Source organism: Microchirus variegatus, assembly GCF_963457635.1.
Source record: "Microchirus variegatus genome assembly, chromosome: 6".
In the NCBI taxonomy this organism is placed as follows: Eukaryota; Metazoa; Chordata; class Actinopteri; order Pleuronectiformes; family Soleidae; genus Microchirus; species Microchirus variegatus.
Window position 1 is genome coordinate 23,178,220 of NC_139807.1, and position 19,858 is coordinate 23,198,077.

General features: G+C 40.3%; 1 protein-coding gene across 1 annotated transcript; it reads right to left on the minus strand.

The window, feature by feature from the left end:
- Positions 1–1,213: 1,213 nt before the first annotated feature.
- On the minus strand, positions 1,214–18,755 carry LOC310928313 (coiled-coil domain-containing protein 106-like; the record flags this gene model as incomplete). Its single annotated transcript, XM_083890836.1, is given in 5 exon segments — positions 1,214–1,410; positions 1,413–1,529; positions 1,896–2,105; positions 2,635–2,775; positions 18,620–18,755. Coding segments are annotated over 5 exon segments (801 nt in total).
- Between the last annotated feature and the right edge of the window lie 1,103 nt (positions 18,756–19,858).

Genomic DNA, 19,858 nt, shown 5'->3' on the forward strand with positions numbered 1-19,858 from the left:
AATAAGCCTATCTTTAAAATGTTTGTAAATACATGCATTATACTTAATACATGATGAATCAACCATTTATAAATGAAATCATGATTCCATTTTACAATGGGACCAGTTGCAAACTATTACTAAATGCTTTATTCATCATTTGTAAAACATTGCTCCTATGTCAATTCTCATCAAAAAAGCTTTTGTACACACACTCATAAATGGTTTGTTCATAGTAAATAAGGCTGTCCAAAATTATGTTTATAAATAGAAGTTTGATACTTAATAAGTATTGCAAAAACCATTTGCAAATTCAATAACTTTCCCCTTATAAACTATTTACAAACTATTGGTAATTTAGTTGTTCATCATTTGTAAAGCATTTGTAAGTAGTAAATTGTATGTCCGTAGTAAGCAAGCCCATGTCAAACGTTTATGAGTGGTTTTTTCCATCATTCATAAATGCATTAACCATTTGTAAATTAAGTCATTAATTAATGATTAACAGACTATCTAGACCTACATTTGTTCATGCCTTAAATAAAATGGAATGATTTAGGAATAGGCCTAAACTAATAGCTGGGGTGTTAATACATATGTTACAAATATTTACCAATAATGTAATCCATGATTAATTCCGGAGGGACTGCTGGTTAGTAAAGTATATTGTGTGAGCCCAACTAAAGTGAGCACTTTCAATGCTTACAAAGCATTTACAAATGAGTTGCAAACATAACCTGGACACAAACGTAATGTTCTATTTAGACATGCCTTCCGAAATATGCCTACGGATAGTTAGTGTTAATGCATCTTGAACAAACACTTAACAACACTCAAATTCATGATTAACTCATGAGTTAATACTGATTAGTTGACTACATGATGTGAGCCCATCTAAAGTGAGGACTTGCTATGCTTTACAAGGCATTTATAAATGAGTGGCGAAAGCTAGCAGATACCAAAGAGACAAGTAAAAGAAGTGTTATTTTAAGAAAAGGGAAAAACATGTCAAAGTGCTGAAAACGTACAAATATTTATTGAAAACTACATTTATTCTTCTTCTTTTCAACACAAAATGTGTTTTTAACACAACAGCATCTATGTGCTGTCAGAAAACAAAACAATATATGCGTATGTATATAAAAATGTAACATATATATAAAATGTACACGTATATATAATCAATTATTTTTATCAACAAAGAACACACAAAAAAATATCACTTATTGGCTTTTCACTTCTTCTTCAGTGGTAGCAGCTTACCACTGGCTTTCAACTTGTTCACCACCTCAGCAATCTCTTCATCGCCTGCAATTGCAGACGCACACTGTGCCGAAAATTCGCTCAATTTTGTGGAATGAGTGTAATGCGTTTTTAAAATGTCTTTATACTGGTCTGGCGCAGCAATGTACTCAGCAATTGGGGCATTCCCACCACTGTGTTCCGGTCAACACCGACCCGTCTAAATGCCTTCGACATGGTTCCAAGCCTCTTGAAGTATTTGAGAATAGATTTGTATCGGGCCAAAACCTCAGGCTCAGGCTTCCGGGCTGGAATTTAGAGAACATACAATTTGTGCTACTTACAGTAGGAATTTGTCATTTATATTACTGTACTCATGCACGTTCTTTGACACACACACACACACTCATGCACACACTACACTACACTACACTACACTATGAATCTAGTGTGGCTTGTCAGCTACACACTCAAATGCAATTTCAATCTAGAATATGAGATGTATGTACTTCGATGACCACAAGCTATTCCTCTAGAATTCACTGTGAGTGCTAAAAACAATCACACATGCAATGTCACATCATATGGGAAAAGCCAGCCTGGAGAACATAACAGAGCGAAGGAGTGATCTTGCAACCAGGTGAGTGGAAAGTGGTAAAATTAGTATTTCTAACCTCTTTGCAGTGTTTTTGATTCGATTTTAGACTTTGATGCCTTCTTTCTCCCTTTCCCCTTCTTCTTTTTCTTTTTGTCCTCTGAGGATGAGGATGTGTTGGATGACGCCGAGTCAGAACTCTTCGAACTCATCTCAGAGGATGAGTCCAGTGTACGGACACTGCTGGACCCGGCAGCACTAGACGCTCTGGGTTCCTCTCTTTTAAGAGCTGTTTAAAAAGATTAAAATATACAACCATTTGAGTCACAACATATAATACATAACAACGCATATGTGCTCGCATACAATGCAGAGCCAGACCCTGGTCATACTTTTTCCCCCACTACTTTTTAAATAATTTAAATACAAATGTGAATGTTAAAACAACAATCACAATACTATCGTAAATGATATCGCACACACCCCTCTTCGGGAGATATAATAACATTGTGTACCTGTGAATAACAGGTACACAAACAACACAGACAGACAGACGTTCCTGTCATTAACTGATAGATGTAACCTGCTGCCAAGCATACTATTTTCGATGAAACAAAGACTGCCTCTTAAACCAGAACCTTACTAAGACTAAGATTGTGAATAGAGAATGTGAATCTGCTAATAAGGATCTATACACTTTTGGACTACTTGGTAGATGACTGTGGCCTACTGGAGGCGAAGAGGACACGCAATGCCTTCCTTCTACCTTACTAAAACCAAACCAATACTCTGACTAAACATTGTGTTAGGAGACTTGCCTGATGCCAATTGTTCCTTGAGGAAATCTCTGGTCAACTCCTCTATTTTCTCCTTCTGCCACTCCATTTTTTGTTTGCACATCTGCAACTCATGTGCTATATTGTTTATTGCCAGCTGTGCTGTGGGGGCTGCTGCCACACCTTAAAGAAATATATGTGTCATTATTGAATAAATGTAGAAAATTAAGTTATCCTTACAGCAGACATGCCATGACGTTGTCCAGAAGCAATGCAAGTGTTACCAATCTAAAGATAACTTGTTGTTAAAATATTTACAGTGTTCCCCCACTTCATAATCAACATTGTTTTATGACCATGAATGTCAAATCACTGGACACAAGCATTCAGTAAAATGTGTTTCTTCTATTCAAGCACGGTTCAGGGGTGTGATTGGCAAAGGACAAAAAAAAGGAAAATATACGGTGCACCTACCATGACGCAACGGCATTGTATTGTTTATTAAATAAAGTGCAGTAGCCTACATGGAAAAGAGTTAAACCATGTTTTAAAAAATAATAATAATAATTAAATGCTCTTTCACTACTCAAAGAGACTTTCATCTTGGGAGAGATGGCCTCAGTGCCACAATTTCCATCTTGAAGTGAAAGTGGTTGTCAAAGAAACACTGCTAGAGATGTCTTGTCAGTGTTTAACCATGTAAGACCCACGGTTGTAAAATTACAACGTTAACTTTAGCCATTCCTAAAAACAATCTGTTATATTTTATCTGGTTTTTTACCACATGTACATAGTCATTGGGTCTTATTGTTCAGTCTAACAATGTCAGTGGATGTTACATTTGTTTATAAGTCCTGATTTATGGCCATAAACGCGCACAACTTCTCAAGATTTCCTCCGAACAAAATCTCTTTGTTTCATTGGACTGGATTCATCAGATTAAAGTAAGTCAAATGTCTTTTATATTTTTTTTGGATGTTATGACAATGTGTAGAACATGTACATATTTAGTTATTGTGGAATAGATGCATCAAATGTCCTCTAGAGCTTGTTACATATTTGTTGTAATTTTACAACAAATATGTAACAATAGCAGGCTTGTTGCAGTGGGCACAGACAGGTTGAGGTTACATTAAGTAGAGACCATAGGCTAAGACAATTACATTTACATTTAGGGCATTTAGCAGATGCTTTAGTCCAAAGTGACTTACAATCAGCAGACAGTATTGTCTGCCTTGAAAACATTTCTAGCCAGAGGACTTGGTCCACCACCCTATCAATTCCTTCAGGTTATGTACTACTATATAAAAAGCATATTCATGTTAATTCATTGCTTTTTTTTCCCAGAATGCCACTTTCAAGTAGAGAGCTGTGATACAGTGTACAGGATGTGATTGATATCATCCTAACTGGAGAGAGTGAAGTTGAGATGGAACTCAATGACACTGATGAGAGTGATGAAGACTCAGATGAAGATGTCTGTCAACAAATGGACAAAGAAAACCAACCACCCATGGACTGTCCAGTTGATCATTACATGGACTTTGAGCCAAAAACACACAAACACATCATGCACCGTGACAGGTGTCGCTGGCCTGAAAAATATTTCATCAGTCCCAACACTGATTTTTCTGGTCTGGATTTCATCTTCAGGCAAAGAGAGCCCAGCAACACAGACAGTGACATCAGGAAGCCTCTGAATGCTCAGAAGAGACCATCCAAGAGATGTGCACACCTGCCATTGGATGTAGGCAAGGACATGAAGACAGGGAGAGGATGCTGCGATAAAGGATTCACCAACACACAATGCAGCAAGTGTGATGGTCGCCTTTGCTTTTCAGAGGACACAAACTGTTTTTAGGACTTTCACTTACAATGAAAGTTTGTCATGAAAAGAAAAAAGGAATGAAAAAGTTGCTCGAAAAAGCTAGAGTTTTAGCCTGTTTATTTATTTATGTATTTATTTTTAATAAATGATTTCATAAAAATATGACTAATGTGTGATTATTTTTAAATGTTATATACATTTATGAAGCAATCAGTAAGCAATCAAACTTGCAAATGAACCCTTAGTTGTTGTGAATTGTTGTTCAGACAAAGTGAGTACAAATACAGAAATTCTGCTACCACCAAAGCCCAACGTTGCAAAATTACAACGTTTCTCTAAAAACTTACATAAACATTTTTTTTCCAAAAACTCTTTGATTTCTACAACAAAGGCCTCCTACAACAACATCTGAATGGTCAAATAATTTTTTTTTTAGGTTTTCTCTTAATTTGGGTCTTACAGGGTTAATGAAATATACTGTTTAGTTTTAGAATTATTTTCTCGATTAATCAAAAAAAACATTTTTGTCCATAAAATATAGTTAAAATGTCGATCAGTGTTTATAAAACCTGGAACCTAGTTTGAATGATTTTTTTTTTTCAAATGGAGCAAAGAAACCAGACAATATTCATATTTAAGAAGCTAAAAAATCACAAAGCTTGTATTAATTGTTAAGAAAAAAAAAAATCTCTCTCTCTAACGTTAATGCATGACACGTTTCCATGGCAACTGACCGAAAAAAACGCATGTGACGTCATGTTTACGTGCCTCCCGATTGTTAAAATGAATCTCTAAAGTATTGATAAACTTTAAAAACAGAGGCACACATACGCAGTACACAGGTACGCTGGTTATTTGTAGCGCTGCTCTTTTGCTTTAATAAACAGACCGCTCCAGTTCCACTGTAGGCGCACTAAACGACACTATGGAGCTAACGAAGCTAACTGGTAGCCAGTGTCGCGGCACGAAAAACTAATTGTAACATTCGGGAGGCACGTAATCATGGAAACTCGCCATGCGTTATAACGCTGTTAATGTGCCCAGCACTAATAATATAGCTTTTTAATCAAATTATGACAGCCCCGGACCGGCCCAAAAACATGCAGTTTGCCCGACCGCGCAGATGACCTGCGGACCCGACCATCATTCAACAGCATCACTCACCAGTGCAATGACTAGATTCACTAGTGTGAGAAATCTTTTACATGAGGATGTCTCTAAAAAAATGCTTGGAAGCTTATTCAGTGGTTTCAGAGGAAGAAGCTTTTAAGAAGAAAAATGAAATGCAGAAAATTCCATCATGGCATGGAGCTGAAAAGAAGGGGGAACAGTGTGGACCAATATGCATGGTAAGAAATGGATAGCTGAGATGAGATACATTCAGTTGGAATTTGTCATATGTTATTGGTGAAAAAAAAAAAAGTAGGTTTGTAGCCTATGACATAGCCTATAAAGATAAATAATTCCCAATCCAATTTCCGAGCAATTCGATGCAGCTGCATGACATGCTATTCATGTTTTTTTAATAAAACAAACAAAGTCATTTATCTCTTCAACTGTTTTCATAGCCTACAGGATCTTAGCCTACTTGTGGTGCACACATTAGAACTAGAGCGCACTTCTCTGTGAATTTAGCCTATTTATGGCCACTACGTCTTTTGGCGCTGTTCAGTAATATGCATGACTTCACATTTCCATTCACAGTTCTCAATATGTCGGCTTTACCTTATCAAGTCTTTTCTAGTTTATAGTCAAATATGGGGACATATACAATTGTGCTGATTATATTGTAATTGTAAGATGCACCTTTCCAAATAACAATGACGGCATGCCTTCTCTTGTTTGTTAGGATCTGTCAACGGGCTGAGCATTACAGAAAGCCCATTCAAGGATCTGTGCGGCACAAGTCAATGTTCAGTCATTCGAAGGTCTCTCTGAAAACTGGATGCAATTTATGTACAGGTAGGTAAGCAATACATTTTGGTTTATAAGAAATCACCTCGCCATTATCTGTCAATGTAATTGATCATGGAGCCATATTTTGATTAACTTGTTATAGTATTACCTTTTTATTTTAATTGATGACTAATTTTTTGTAGCTGAACATGTTTAAGCCTACACTCAATATATTAGAATTGCATTATTAGTAGTATTTTTGTAATGTATATGCTATTGTTGAGTTAACATTCTATTTTTCATTGTTATATTGGCTATGTTGGTACTTTTCAGTGTTATGTAAGGTTAACAATATATAGGTTTAGAAATTATTTTTAGTTTTTATCTCAAAAAAGTGTATAGACAAAAATAAACAACACATTATGTCAAACATCCTTTTCAAGACCTGCGTGAATGCTAACCACATTTCTATGTTGAAGGTTCTCTAAGGATGATTAAGTGATGTCACTGCTGTTGATGTTTCAAACAAAACAGTGAGCATATTCAGGGGACAGGCAGCTAGTGGATCATGAGGACATGATTGCTGTATGTGACAAAATAAATGTTCTAGCTAAGAACATCTAGTGTAATATTTAGCTTTTTGCTGTTCTCCTTGATTGTGTTAAATTAACAGTACAATATTGCTTGTATTTACCTTTGAAGATTTTCACAGGGTCTAAGACTTCGTCAAATTGATATGACTATTAGAAATATTATATCACGACAAGACTCTGAGAAACTTATCCACGCCTTTATAACCTCTAGGCTGGATTACTGTAACTCCTTACTGTCTGGATGTCCTAGTAAGTCCTTGAGAAGCCTTCAACTTGTCCAGAACGCAGCAGTACGGATACTGACTGGAACCAGACGACGTGATCATATAACTCCTGTCTTGGCTTCTCTTCACTGGCTCCCAGTGAAAAGTTGAATCGATTTTAAAATACTTCTACTTACATACAAGGCCCTGAATAATCAGGCACCTTCTTACATTTGTGACTTAATCACTTTATATCAACCGAATAGACCACTGCGCTCCCTGAACTCAGGTCTACTGGTTATTCCTAAAATAGAGATAGTAGAACATTTAGCTACCAGGCTCCTCTCCTGTGTAACCAACTTCCGCTTCAGTCAGACATTCTGACTCGGTCGCCACCTTTAAGGTGAGACTGAAAACCTACCTCTTTAACATGAACTATAGTCGAAGCTAGATCAGGTATGTCCTGATTAGAATAGTCTATCTTATCTGCCATAGGCTTAGACTGCTGGGGGAATTTCCCATCATGCACTTAGAATGAGCACACAGACTTTGCACGAGCCGCACTTTCTCTACCCAGTACTCGTTTTTTCATCCCTCACCACTTACCCGATGTACCCCCATGAAATGTAGCACATAAATCCACATGTAGCACATCTCTAACTGATGTTTAATCTCTTACAGTTCTGCTGACACCAGTGAACGACATGAGGTGAGGACAGGAAAGAGGACTCCGTCATCTTCAAGTCTCTGACCACAACAGTCTTCTCTACAGGCTGTGACAAACCCAGTGATCCAGATGGACCCTGGCATTTAAAGACTTTTTCACTTTTTATTCTTGTCATTGTGTATTGTATGTTTTGGGTAACATCTACTGCACGTCTGTCCGTAGAGGGAGTGGATCCCTCACCTGTGGTTCTCCCTAAGGTTTCTACTCTTTTCCCTGTTATAAGGGTTTTTTCCCTGGTAGTTTTTCCTTACCCTGGTCGAAGGTCTAAGGACAGAGGATGTTACCAACCCTGTGAAGTCCCGTGAGACAAACTATGTTTTGTAAACTGTGGGCTATACAAATAAAGATTGATTGATTGATGATATGATGGAAGACAGCATTGCAGCCAGTTCAGCAACTCTGACCAAAATGGCCAAAAAAATTAGAGAGGTATGTGTGTTTGCGATGGAGAGGTTGAGAAGACGGACGCGCCAGCAGATTGGTGGGAGAAGGGAGTTTGTAGTCCTTGATGAGAGCCATTTTCGACACAAACGAAAGGTATGTTTTTAGTTTTTAGTTTACTACATTTTTACTTAGTTTTTAACAGAAGTCAATCAAGTTATTTTTTATAGTAATGTGATTGTATAATAGTAAAATGTATAACTGATTATATCTGTATTGTTTTTTCCTGAATCAGTATGGAAGAGGAAGAATGGCTGGTGGGTGGAGCCGGCGGAAGTGGGTATTTGGGATGCTTGGTGTAAATGGAGAGTCAAGGAAGCCAGTTCTGCGTCTTGTGGAGAAACACCTCGTACCTATAGTAGGTACACGTCAGACCTGGGACATCAATACTCAGTGATGAATGGCCTGCCTATCATGTACTGTCAGCACTTGGGTGCAACCACCATTCTGTGAATCACAGTAGGTGGTATGTTGATCCGCGTACTGGGGCTCATACTCAGCACGTGGAGAGGGCCTGGCGCACTTACAAAGAGCAGATTTGGAGACTGAGGGGAAATCAGACAGAAAATCTGCTGTCTGACCATTTGTCCCTCATAGAGTGGAACGAGTGGCTGGCGAAAAAGCACCACCATGGTGCATTTGGTCGGCTAATGCACGACATCGCAAACAAATATAATTAGGCCTAGGTAGTGTTAATGAATTGTACATACATATGTTTATATTGTTGTTGTTGTTTGTTTTGTTTTATGACAACATACATATGCATTATTTATATTTTTTTATTTATTGTAATTACATTTTCTAATGTCCTGTGAAGCATTTTTTATTATTATTGCTTGTTCAATACCATTTGTCATAGTTTATTTTCTGTTTCTTTTTTTCTCCCGTGGTGTGTGATCTTTGTCACTGTTTAAAAATACATTTTGAGTTGAAAAGAAGAAGAATTTATTTAGTTTTAAATAAATATTTATACATTTTTAGCACTTTGACATGTTTTTCCCTTTTCTTAAAATAACACTTATTTTACTTGTCTCTTTGGTATCTGTTAGCTTTCGCCACTCATTTATAAATGCCTTGTAAAGCATAACAAGTCCTCACTTTAGATGGGCTCACATCATGTAGTCAACTAATCAGTATTAACTCATGAGTTAATCATGAATTTGAGTGTTGTTAAGTGTTTGTTCAAGATGCATTAACACTAACTATCCGTAGGCATATTTCGGGAAGGCATGTCTAAATAGAACAATACGTTTGTGTCCAGGTTATGTTTGCAACTCATTTGTAAATGCTTTGTAAAGCCTAGAAAGTGCTCACTTTAGTTGGGCTCACACAATATACTTTACTAACCAGCAGTCACTCCTGAATTAATCATGGATTACATTATTGGTAAATATTTGTAACATATGTATTAACACCCCAGCTATTAGTTTAGGCCTATTCCTAAATCATTCCATTTTATTTAAGGCATGAACAAATGTAGGTCTAGATAGTCTGTTAATCATTAATTAATGACTTAATTTACAAATGGTTAATGCATTTATGAATGATGGAAAAAAAAACACTCATAAACGTTTTACATGGGCTTGCTTACTACGGACATACAATTTACTACTTACAAATGCTTTACAAGTGATGAACAACTAAATTACCAATAGTTTGTAAATAGTTTATAAAGGGAAAGTTATTGAATTTTCAAATGGTTTTTGCAATACTTATTAAGTGTTAAGTAACTTCTATTTATAAACATAATTTTGGACAGCCTTATTTACTATGAACAAACCATTTATGAGTGTGTGTACAAAAGCTTTTTTGATGAGAATTGACATAGGAGCAATGCTTTACAAATGATGAATAAAGCATTTAGTAATAGTTTGCAACTGGTTTACAATGGGAACATTATTTCATTTATAAATGGTTGATTCATCATTTATTAAGTATAATGCATGTATTTAAAAACATATTTTAAAGATAGGCTTATTTACTATGAACAAACCATGTATAACTGTGTGAACAAATGGTTAACTAATGATAAATTATGTATGAACAATAAATAACTAAGGGTGAACAAACCGTTATCTAATAGGTAACAAATGCTTAATAAATGATGAATGGTGTGTAGTTATTATAAAGTGTTACCAAAATGTATACTAAATTTAACCATTTATATTACTAGCTTTTTTATTTTTTTATTTTTTTAAATCTGTTCTGCCCACTACCTAGGACAGGGGTCAGCAACTTCTACTATCAAAAGAGCCATTTTTGCCCCCTCTCCCTAAAAGCGGACCTAGACCGAAAGTGCCAATAAATGCTGTTTTTTAGTGTGTATCTGCGTCATTACCTTGTTTATTAAGCCCTGAAGGTTCAAAACAAACAGTTTCAGCCACTGCTGAGAACGCTGTGTTTTATTGTAATCTCAGGCTCAGCGAGATCTCTGAAAAAACACCGGTTCTCCGGAACAGCAGATCCTCCTATTCCGGGCACTAGTCCAGGCACATCCAGTTGCGTACATTGAACCGCAGAATCAATCAATCAATCAATCAATCTTTATTTATATAGCCCACAGTTTACAAAACATAGTTTGTCTCACGGGACTTCACAGGGTTGGTAACATCCTCTGTCCTTAGACCTTCGACCAGGGTAAGGAAAAACTACCAGGGAAAAAAAACCCTTGTAAAAGGGAAAAAGGGTAGAAACCTTAGGGAGAACCACAGGTGAGGGATCCACTCCCTGGACGGACAGACGTGCAGTAGATGTTACCCAAAACATACAATACACAATGACAAGAATAAAAAGTGAAAAAAAAAGTCTTTAAATGCCAGGATCATCTGGATCACTGGGTTTATCACAGCCTGTAGTGAAGACTGTTGTGGTCAGAGACTTGAGGATGACGGAGTCTTCTTTCATGTCCTGACCTCATGTCGTTCACTGGTGTCAGCAGAACTGTAAGAGATTAAAATCAGTTAGAGATGTGCTATATGTAGATTTATGTGCTACATCTCATGGGGGTACATCGGGTAAGTGGTGAGGGATGAAAAATCGAGGACAGGGTAGAGATAGTGCGGCTCGTGCAAAGTCTGTGTGCTCATTCTAAGTGCATGATGGGAAATTCCCCCAGCAGTCTAAGCCTATGGCAGCATAAGATAGACTATTCTAATCAGGACTACCTGATCTAGCTTCGACTATAGGCTATGTTAAAAAGGTAGGTTTTCAGTCTCACCTTAAAGGCAGAGACCGAGTCAGACTGTCTGACTGAAAGCGGAAGTTGGTTACACAGGAGAGGAGCCTGGTAGCTAAATGTTCTACCACCGATTCTACTTCTAGTTATTTATGGAATAACCAGTAGACCTGAGTTCAAGGAGCGCAGCGGTCTATTCGGCTGATATAAAGTGATTAAGTCACAAATGTAAGAAGGTGCCTGATTGTTCAGGGCCTTGTATGTAAGAAGAAGAATAACGTCCATTGTGGAGGTGTTTCACGAGCGACAGTGTCTTCTGACTCTGGGTCTGACTCCAGGTCAAAGTCATAAAAGGGACTGCGGCGGGAAGTCGTGAAGAACCTATTTTTAAAACAATGTTTTGATAATGAGTAGCAGTGCATCCACCGTTCCAGAGGGGGTGCTGAATATGTCACTTCTGGGTACTGGCCAATCTCAAGACTGTCTTCTGGGTGAGAGAGTTGAGTCTCAAATCTCACGGCTGGGAAACAGCGTCAGAAAAGAGGATTTCTATCGGCTCGTTTACAGCAACTATGAAGTTTTTGACCATAAAAACAAGTTAATGTATGTAAGTAGACCGCCATAACTAACATATATGTGTCCAGCCATGGCAAAAGCGTTCACAAGTCTACTTTGGGACATTTGGAGTTATTTACAGATTCCGAAGATGATCATTTTTGAGATTAAGATGTGGCCATTTGAATGTAGGCACTCCTCAAACTGCTTTAGGGAGAAATTCAGCCTGAAAGATTTTGACCTACTTGAGGAGCCAGGCCAATAGCTGCTCATTTGCATCACATTTACATGGTCACAACCCCCCACCCAGTCTAGCTGTCAGTGACATCTGATATCTGTTAGCCAGGGATCAAAACTAACTTTTTTCACCACCGTCCCGGAAACGTCCCGAAAAACATTTTGAATCGTCCTGAATCGTCCCGAAAATCTTTTTTTACATTTTGACTTGTTACTTACTGATAATATAATAAAAACACAATACATTATGTTGATAATAAATATAAATGTATTTATTTCTAGATTTGTTGTGTTGTAGATGACAACCAACACACTCAGTCACAGAACTGTGGCCTACCGGACCTAATGCCACTACTCCACCATTTGGTGACTGCATTTAGTGGGTTGTAGTCGAAATGAGAAGGGCCATGCATTGAGATTTGCATGAGGCTGTATAGGGCTGTCAAAATTACTCAAAAATGACTTTTGAAAAAACACAAATATTCGAATATCTGTATTTGCGCATGATATCAATGACGCGCGCATCTGGTGTGCGCTGCATCCGCTGCATCTGGGGGCTTTAAATCAGCCAGACTGTCAGGTGATGACAGCATGACGTCAATAACAGGACAAACTAATACAACCAGACATAACTACTTGTTGATGTAGTTTATTTAAGTTTAAACATATTTCACAACATATTACCTACACAAAAATAAGTAAATTAACTAATGACCAAGAGCGCAGATCTCTCTCGCTCGCTCGCTCTCTCTCTGCTTATACTGGTTTGGAGACTTTCCAGCGTTTAACAGGTGATGTTCCACAGTGTACTCGCTCTGTTTCGACCGCCGAATAATTGGTGTATCCCTAAATATAACATCTTTATTGACAAGAACGATGTAACCGTAATAATGACGCACTTGATAATGTGACTTGGGTTTCAATTGGCACCTGGACATGCGTGCGCTGCGCTGATTACATGGGGGCGCATGCGCTCTTGTTCCCCGGTATAGAAAAAGCCATGGTTTTTAAAAAAATCTATTTTAAATAAATAAACAAGCAACGCTAAGCCTGGCGGGGCTTCATTCAGTGATTGAAACAAACATATCAACATTAATGAAATGTTTACATGCAGTGCGGGCGCGCAAAGCAGACAGCCGCGCTGCGGCTCCAGCGGCGCACAGTGAGAGACGAGCAGTTTCTGTGTCTCACTGAACAACACAAACATGAGCGCGCAGCCATTTACCTTTTCACATAAGTATTTCTCACCGACCGCGAACCCGTTCTGGTTCACAGAAAGTGTTGAAAATTTAAACAGAAAAATGTAGTCAGTCAAAATTCTCTTTCGTCCCGTGGTCGTCCCGAGAGAGAATATTGATCGTACCGATGACAATTAATGACGTCCCCGGGACGACGGGACGGTGTTAATTTTAATCCCTGTTGTTAGCCCACAGGACAGAAAATTGTGTAGCAGTTTGAAAAAAAAAGGAATGAATGTAGTTCATGTCAATGTAGTGTTATTTGCCTTAAGTACTTCAGTGGACTGATAAGTATCAGAATTTACTATATTGATCCCCAGAGGGAAATTCTTCTGTTGCAAAAAGCACAAGCGCACCCTCTTCTACTTACTCTTCTGTGCTGTAACCTTTGGTGCTGGGCATGTGAAGTCTTTTGCCTCATCAGAACAGAAAGGCCTGATTTTTTCAAAAAGATACGCCTGCCTGTCCATGGTCAGTCCAGGTGGGGCCAGGACGGTCATCAAAGTGTTTGATTATGTCAGTCAGAGTGCCTTTGCCAATTCTGAAAGAAAAAAAAAATACTTGTTTCAGATCATGGTTCATGTCAACAGGCACTTTATCACTGAATCAGTATAGATCGATCAGTAGTATTGCTTGAATTATGTGTGAATTCCACACCTTTATGTGCATGAATCGCACATGTAATTAACACGTTCATCACACATTGTGTTAATCACATGTGTGATTCATGCATGCAAAGGTGTGGCATTCACTCATCATTCAATGCAATGTTAGGTTTCGAACACAGGAGTTTCGTCTCAAAGCATATGATTTATCAAACTGAACCTGCGGGTGTACAAAATCTCAAAGAGGGCCGTGACATGCTCCCCTTACCACTTATAATACGCTCATCTGACCGAACACAAGTTTCGAAGTGCGTATTATTTTTAACACACCAATAGTGAGCTAGCCAATCTCTAGTATAGCTAATAACCCCCTATGGCAACATAACATTCTGAAACGCACCAGAAGTGTGTTATCCACACGTTATTCTTGCACAGCAGAGGTCATATGCTCCCATACACATCGATCAGATGATCGTAGCTTATAATACGATCATCTGACCGAACACAAGTTTCGATGTGCGCATCATCCTCATTGTAATAATACAGTACCGAGCTAAGCAAGCTAGCAAGAATAGCTAATAACAATGTAGCCAAACAGCGTTATGAAACGCACAGTGGATTATTAAAAGACAGCGCCCCTATGTGCATCTGTATGTGACTTGGAATGAACACTAACATAACATAGATTAACAACGTTAATGAAAACTCACCCCATACAATAACAAGAAAAAACGTCCCTGTATGTGACTGAACACTAAGGTTACGTATATGAAAACTCACCCATGAGGAGATAGAGCGGTGCTGGCGTCACGTCATCATCTCATCGTTTTTGGGACGATGAAGTCTGCTAACACGTTAGCATAAAGATCGCTAGCTTAAAATGCTAACAGTCCTCACACCAGCAGTCTCTGTGCTTTCTCTGTCCTTGTGAAGATGTTCAGCCACAGACAATTATTGTCCTGTTCTCCTTGCCTTCCTTTGTCAAACTAAGCTTTGATGACGACTGCTTTGATTACAATCACGATTTAATTTCGCACTGCACACACACACAGAGAACTGCTGGAAAGTTCCAGACACTCTCTCTCTCTCTCTCCCCCTCCCCTCCCTCTCTCTCTCTCTGTATGTGCGTATTAATTAGCCATTTGTATTCTCCGTGATTGTCAGCTGATTGGCTGAAAAAACAACAAAATCTCTGCAATATGAGATCGCCACACCCAAACTAGGAGTGATTCACAGTGATAAAACAACCTTAATTCATACACAAAGTTTATGGTTTCAGACCCACAATACTGTGATTGAAGTATGTAGTGGCTTCTTCAAAACTTCAACTTCAACAAAACCTTTTTCCTGTTTTTTTTACCAGTACTGCGGGGAGAAGGGGTGTTGCAGCACCCGCTGCTGATGACCCCAAAATGTAAATTGTCGCTGAGACGTCTTCAGCGTCTCTCTTCCGGTAATCATCAGAGAGAAACTTTTTTCACTCTTAGCCGCATGAAGACATGGTTATGCACATCTTCAGAGGCTCGGAGACAGTGTGGTGTTGGTATTGCATGGTGGAGCCTTACACAGGAAAGGGCAGGGACATCACTTTTCTACTTCACTTGAGTTGGCAAAAACATCACAAGCCAAGAAAACAAGCCCGGTTGGTAGAGTCAGAAGAGAGCTTCTCCCGTGCGCAAAGACGCAAATGCTGCTGTTCACCACTTAAAAGTGACAACGCGTCACTCAGTGTCAACCAGGGCAAAACAAAAACAATTCTGCTTTTTGATCAGTGTCCACACAGCTGTGACCATCATGAGTGGGGAAAAGGCTAAACCAGACACAGTTTACAATTCAAGCTGCTTTCCTTTCAGCAGCCACGCGCAGATGTCCAGTCCAGTGGTTTGTAATATCCTCGACCTGGCTGCAACAAATGCATCAGTTCTTTATATATAAAAAAAACGTGTGATGACATGGAGAAACTTGATCGTGCGCCTCACAATTGAACTGCGCTGTCCACATGAGCACAAAGTCTGAAACGACATGGTGCGCGAGCCCCGACAGGAGCGGCAAGAGATGGGGAAGAGAATGCGAAGAGAAAAATAATAAAATAAAATTGGCTTTAACTGTAATTTCAATCTGGTTTTTTTTTTTTTAAAGCTCCAGGGAGCCACTGCTGAGGGGCTTAAGTACCGCATGCGGCTCCGGCCTAGGACATGCAGTGGTGGGCCGTCAGGGCCAGCAAGGCCTTCTCTGCTGGCCTAACATAACCAGAAATCATGATCATAATTGAAGATAAAAGTAATTTTTTATTTAATTTCCCTAACTTTCTAAAAGTATTCATATTCTCTTCATGTCATATTATGCTCCTTCCAGTGCTGTTGTTTTTAGGTAAGAGTTTTTATCCAATCAGAATTCAGCTAGCTTATGTTGCCATGCTGTACGAAATCTGCCCTGGGCCTTCAGAATCAACAGCGTCTGTGCACTGTAAGTGAACGGGCACATACAGTTGATAGATAATTGCGATAGCCAATCAGATCACGAGTTGTTGTCAGTAAGGCCTTCTAGCTGGCCTCACGTTGAACGTGATATTTACGCATCCTCTGATTGGATACTCACTGGTTTGAGCCACGGCGGTGCTATGCAGATCAGCAGAGCCATACCCGGGACCGTTAGCGGATGAATTTAATATAGCTACTTTTTTAACCCACAATGGCCAAAGAAGGGCAACAAGTTGATTTGGTTGCAGATATACTTGCAAGGCTGTTTTCTAGACAAACTTTTCAAGAGAAGCTAGATCTTGTGAGAGGAGGACGGCTGATCCCCGAGTCTGCTAACCTGTCCCAGGCAGGGAAGGGTTTTGTCCACCACTTCCAGCCAAGTAACTACGAGCGGTACCCCTGGCTTACGGCTTCTGATGGATGCTGCAAATTGTTCTGCTGGGAATGCTTTTTGTTTGCAAAGGATTGACTTGGTGTGTGGAGCTGGACTGGATTTGCAAACTTAAATTGTTTAACAAAGGCAGCAATGAGACACCAAAGCATGTCTGCAGTGCACAAGATTATGGGACAGCTTTACGCACTGGCTTGTTTGGCTGTGACAATCCCTGTGTCCACTGCTTCCATTGAGCGGTCATTCTCAGCCTTAAAGCGAATAAAAACCTACGCAAGAAACATGACTGGACAGACGCGGCTTTCAGCATTGGCCTCCATGTCAATAGAAAAGGATTTATTGTTGGAACTGAAACACACAGACAAACTGTACAACCAAGTCATTGAGGTCTTTTTGAGGCAAGAAAGGATAATGAATTTGTGTTGAAATAAGTATTTTGGGGGACACAAACGTGCAAACAATTCTTTTTTTTTTCACATTTAATATGTTTTTATGATTTATTTTGTTCATATCAAATCCATAATAATCAACTAAAATGACAACTGTACTATAAATGGAAAAACATGGAACATGGAAGTGATGATTTTTAAAACACAACTGTGTGATGTGTGGAGGGCTTTTAACATTAATCATAGACATTACACTTGGGGCCTGATTTACTAAAGCTTTGCTCGTGCAAAAACGTGTGCAAACTGGATTGCACACACAGATTTGCGTTGATATTGATCTACTAACAGGCCACAACGATCCACAATGCTCCTGTTCAGCAATCAGGAGGACTCATAAGCGGAGCCGTTCCCCTTCACCGGCGTCAGATCGGTGTTCATGCTCAGTCGGTAAAGTCGCACGCTGGTTGCTTTCGCTTTAAAGTTACTCTTCGCTGGATACTCACTCGTCTCCCCCGGCTCCAGGTCGCCACGTCTCCTGCACCTCCGAGAGCCACTGGTCGTTGTCTGCTTTCCCTATTCTCCTGGGAATCTCTCCTGCTGACTCCTACTACCAGTGAGTTTGTTCCGTGAAGGAACGTCGCCAGATCGCCCAGCCAAACCTTTCACAGCTGCATCAGCACTTCTCTCTCTTTCTCTCTCTCCCGTTCACTTCTTTTGTGAAGTCGCTTTGTGTTTATCGTTTTGTTAATAAATATTATTGTTTATACATATACTTACCGCCTCAGTCTGCTTTCGGGTCCACCATAATAGTAATTCATAACATAACGATCTGACCAAATATGGACCCGGCGGACTTTGATTCACTTCGGCAAGCACTCGCTACACGGGGCACTTTAATCGGGCGTCATAATTCTCAACTCACTGAAATAATGAATTAAATCCGGGAACTTTCCGCTAACATCGCCATGGTTGCTAACCAACCAGCGGCTGCAGCTACTTCCTCCTTCACTAACACGAGGAGGGACGCTGCTCCTGGAAGTTCCGGGTTTTCTGCTCCTTCGAAACTTTCATCCCCATTCCGGAACGATTCACCGGAGAAATAGGTAGATGCGCGGGTTTTTTATTTAAGTGTTCATTGGTTTTGGATTTACAGCCGCTCACGTACCCTACCGATAGTGCTAAAATCACCTTCATAGTTAACCTACTGTCAGGAAAGGCGGCTCAATGGGCGACAGCTACGCTCTGTAGCGCTGCTCCGTCTTCCGTCACCTATGTCTCTTTCACCGCCGAACTCCGCAAAGTTTTTGATCACTCGCTTCAGAGCTCCAACATAGCCACACGCATAATTAACACCACCCAGGGTAACTCCTCTGTCGCAGACTTCTCTATTCAGTTCCGGATTCATGCCGCCAAGAGTGGCTGGAACGATTCTGCCCTTAGGGCTATGTTTGTTAAAAATTTGAACGGGGAACTCAGGGACGAGCTAGCTACACGAAATGATTCATCGGATCTCGACTCTCTCATTGCTTTAACTATCCAGCTTGATAATCGCCTTCGTGAGAGGCGCCGTGAGAGAGCAATCACTTTGCGCAGAGTAGCTAGCGCGTTACCTTTAACCTCTACCACGTCGTTGACTCCTTCTCACACTCCCTCATCTCCCTCTTTACCTCTCTCTGATCCTCACGAACCCATGCAGCTGGGTCGGGCACGGCTCACTTCCACCGAGAGAACCCGGAGACTAAAGAATGGACCATGCATGTACTGTGGGGGGTCGAATCACCAGCGGGTTTCCTGTCCTCTTCGGCCAAAAGATTGTCCGTCAACACACGCAGGAGCTAGTTCCTGCCCAGCTCAAAGACGAGTCTCCCTCTCTGGCAAGAGAGGTCACAGCAGTCCGTCTCCCTCTCCTGTCTGGTCGATTCTGGTGCCGATGACTGCTTCATCGACCTGCAAGTCGCGAACCAGGCTGGGATCCCCACTGTTCCTCTCCACAAGTCCAAGGAGATCCTCGATCTGGACGGTAGATGCCTGGCTACAGTGACTCACCGCACTCAACCCATCACCCTCGTCCTTTCCGGCAACCATCACAAGCTCATACAGCTGTTCCTCATCCCGTCTTCTTCAGTGCCTGTCGTACTGGGTCTTCTGTGGCTGGCTCTCCACAACCCCCAATTTGATTGGACAACGGGTCAACTCTCTGGCTGGAGCATTGCCTGTCATTCCCGCTGTCTTCACTCTGCCATGCCCTCCTCAGCCATGACCTCTTCCGCCACACCGAAGCCTCCGGACCTGTCCTCCATCCCCAAGGCCTATCACAGTCTTTTCTAAGGAACTGGCACTTTCTCTCCCACCTCACTGGCCTTACGACTGTGGGATCGACCTCATTCCAGGTGCTTCTCTTCCCTCCAGTCGGATGTACAACCTGTCCCGGACCGAACGTAGCAGCATGGAGGAGTATGTGAACCAGTCGCTGGCCGCAGGACTCGTCCGTCCTTCTTCTTCTCCCGT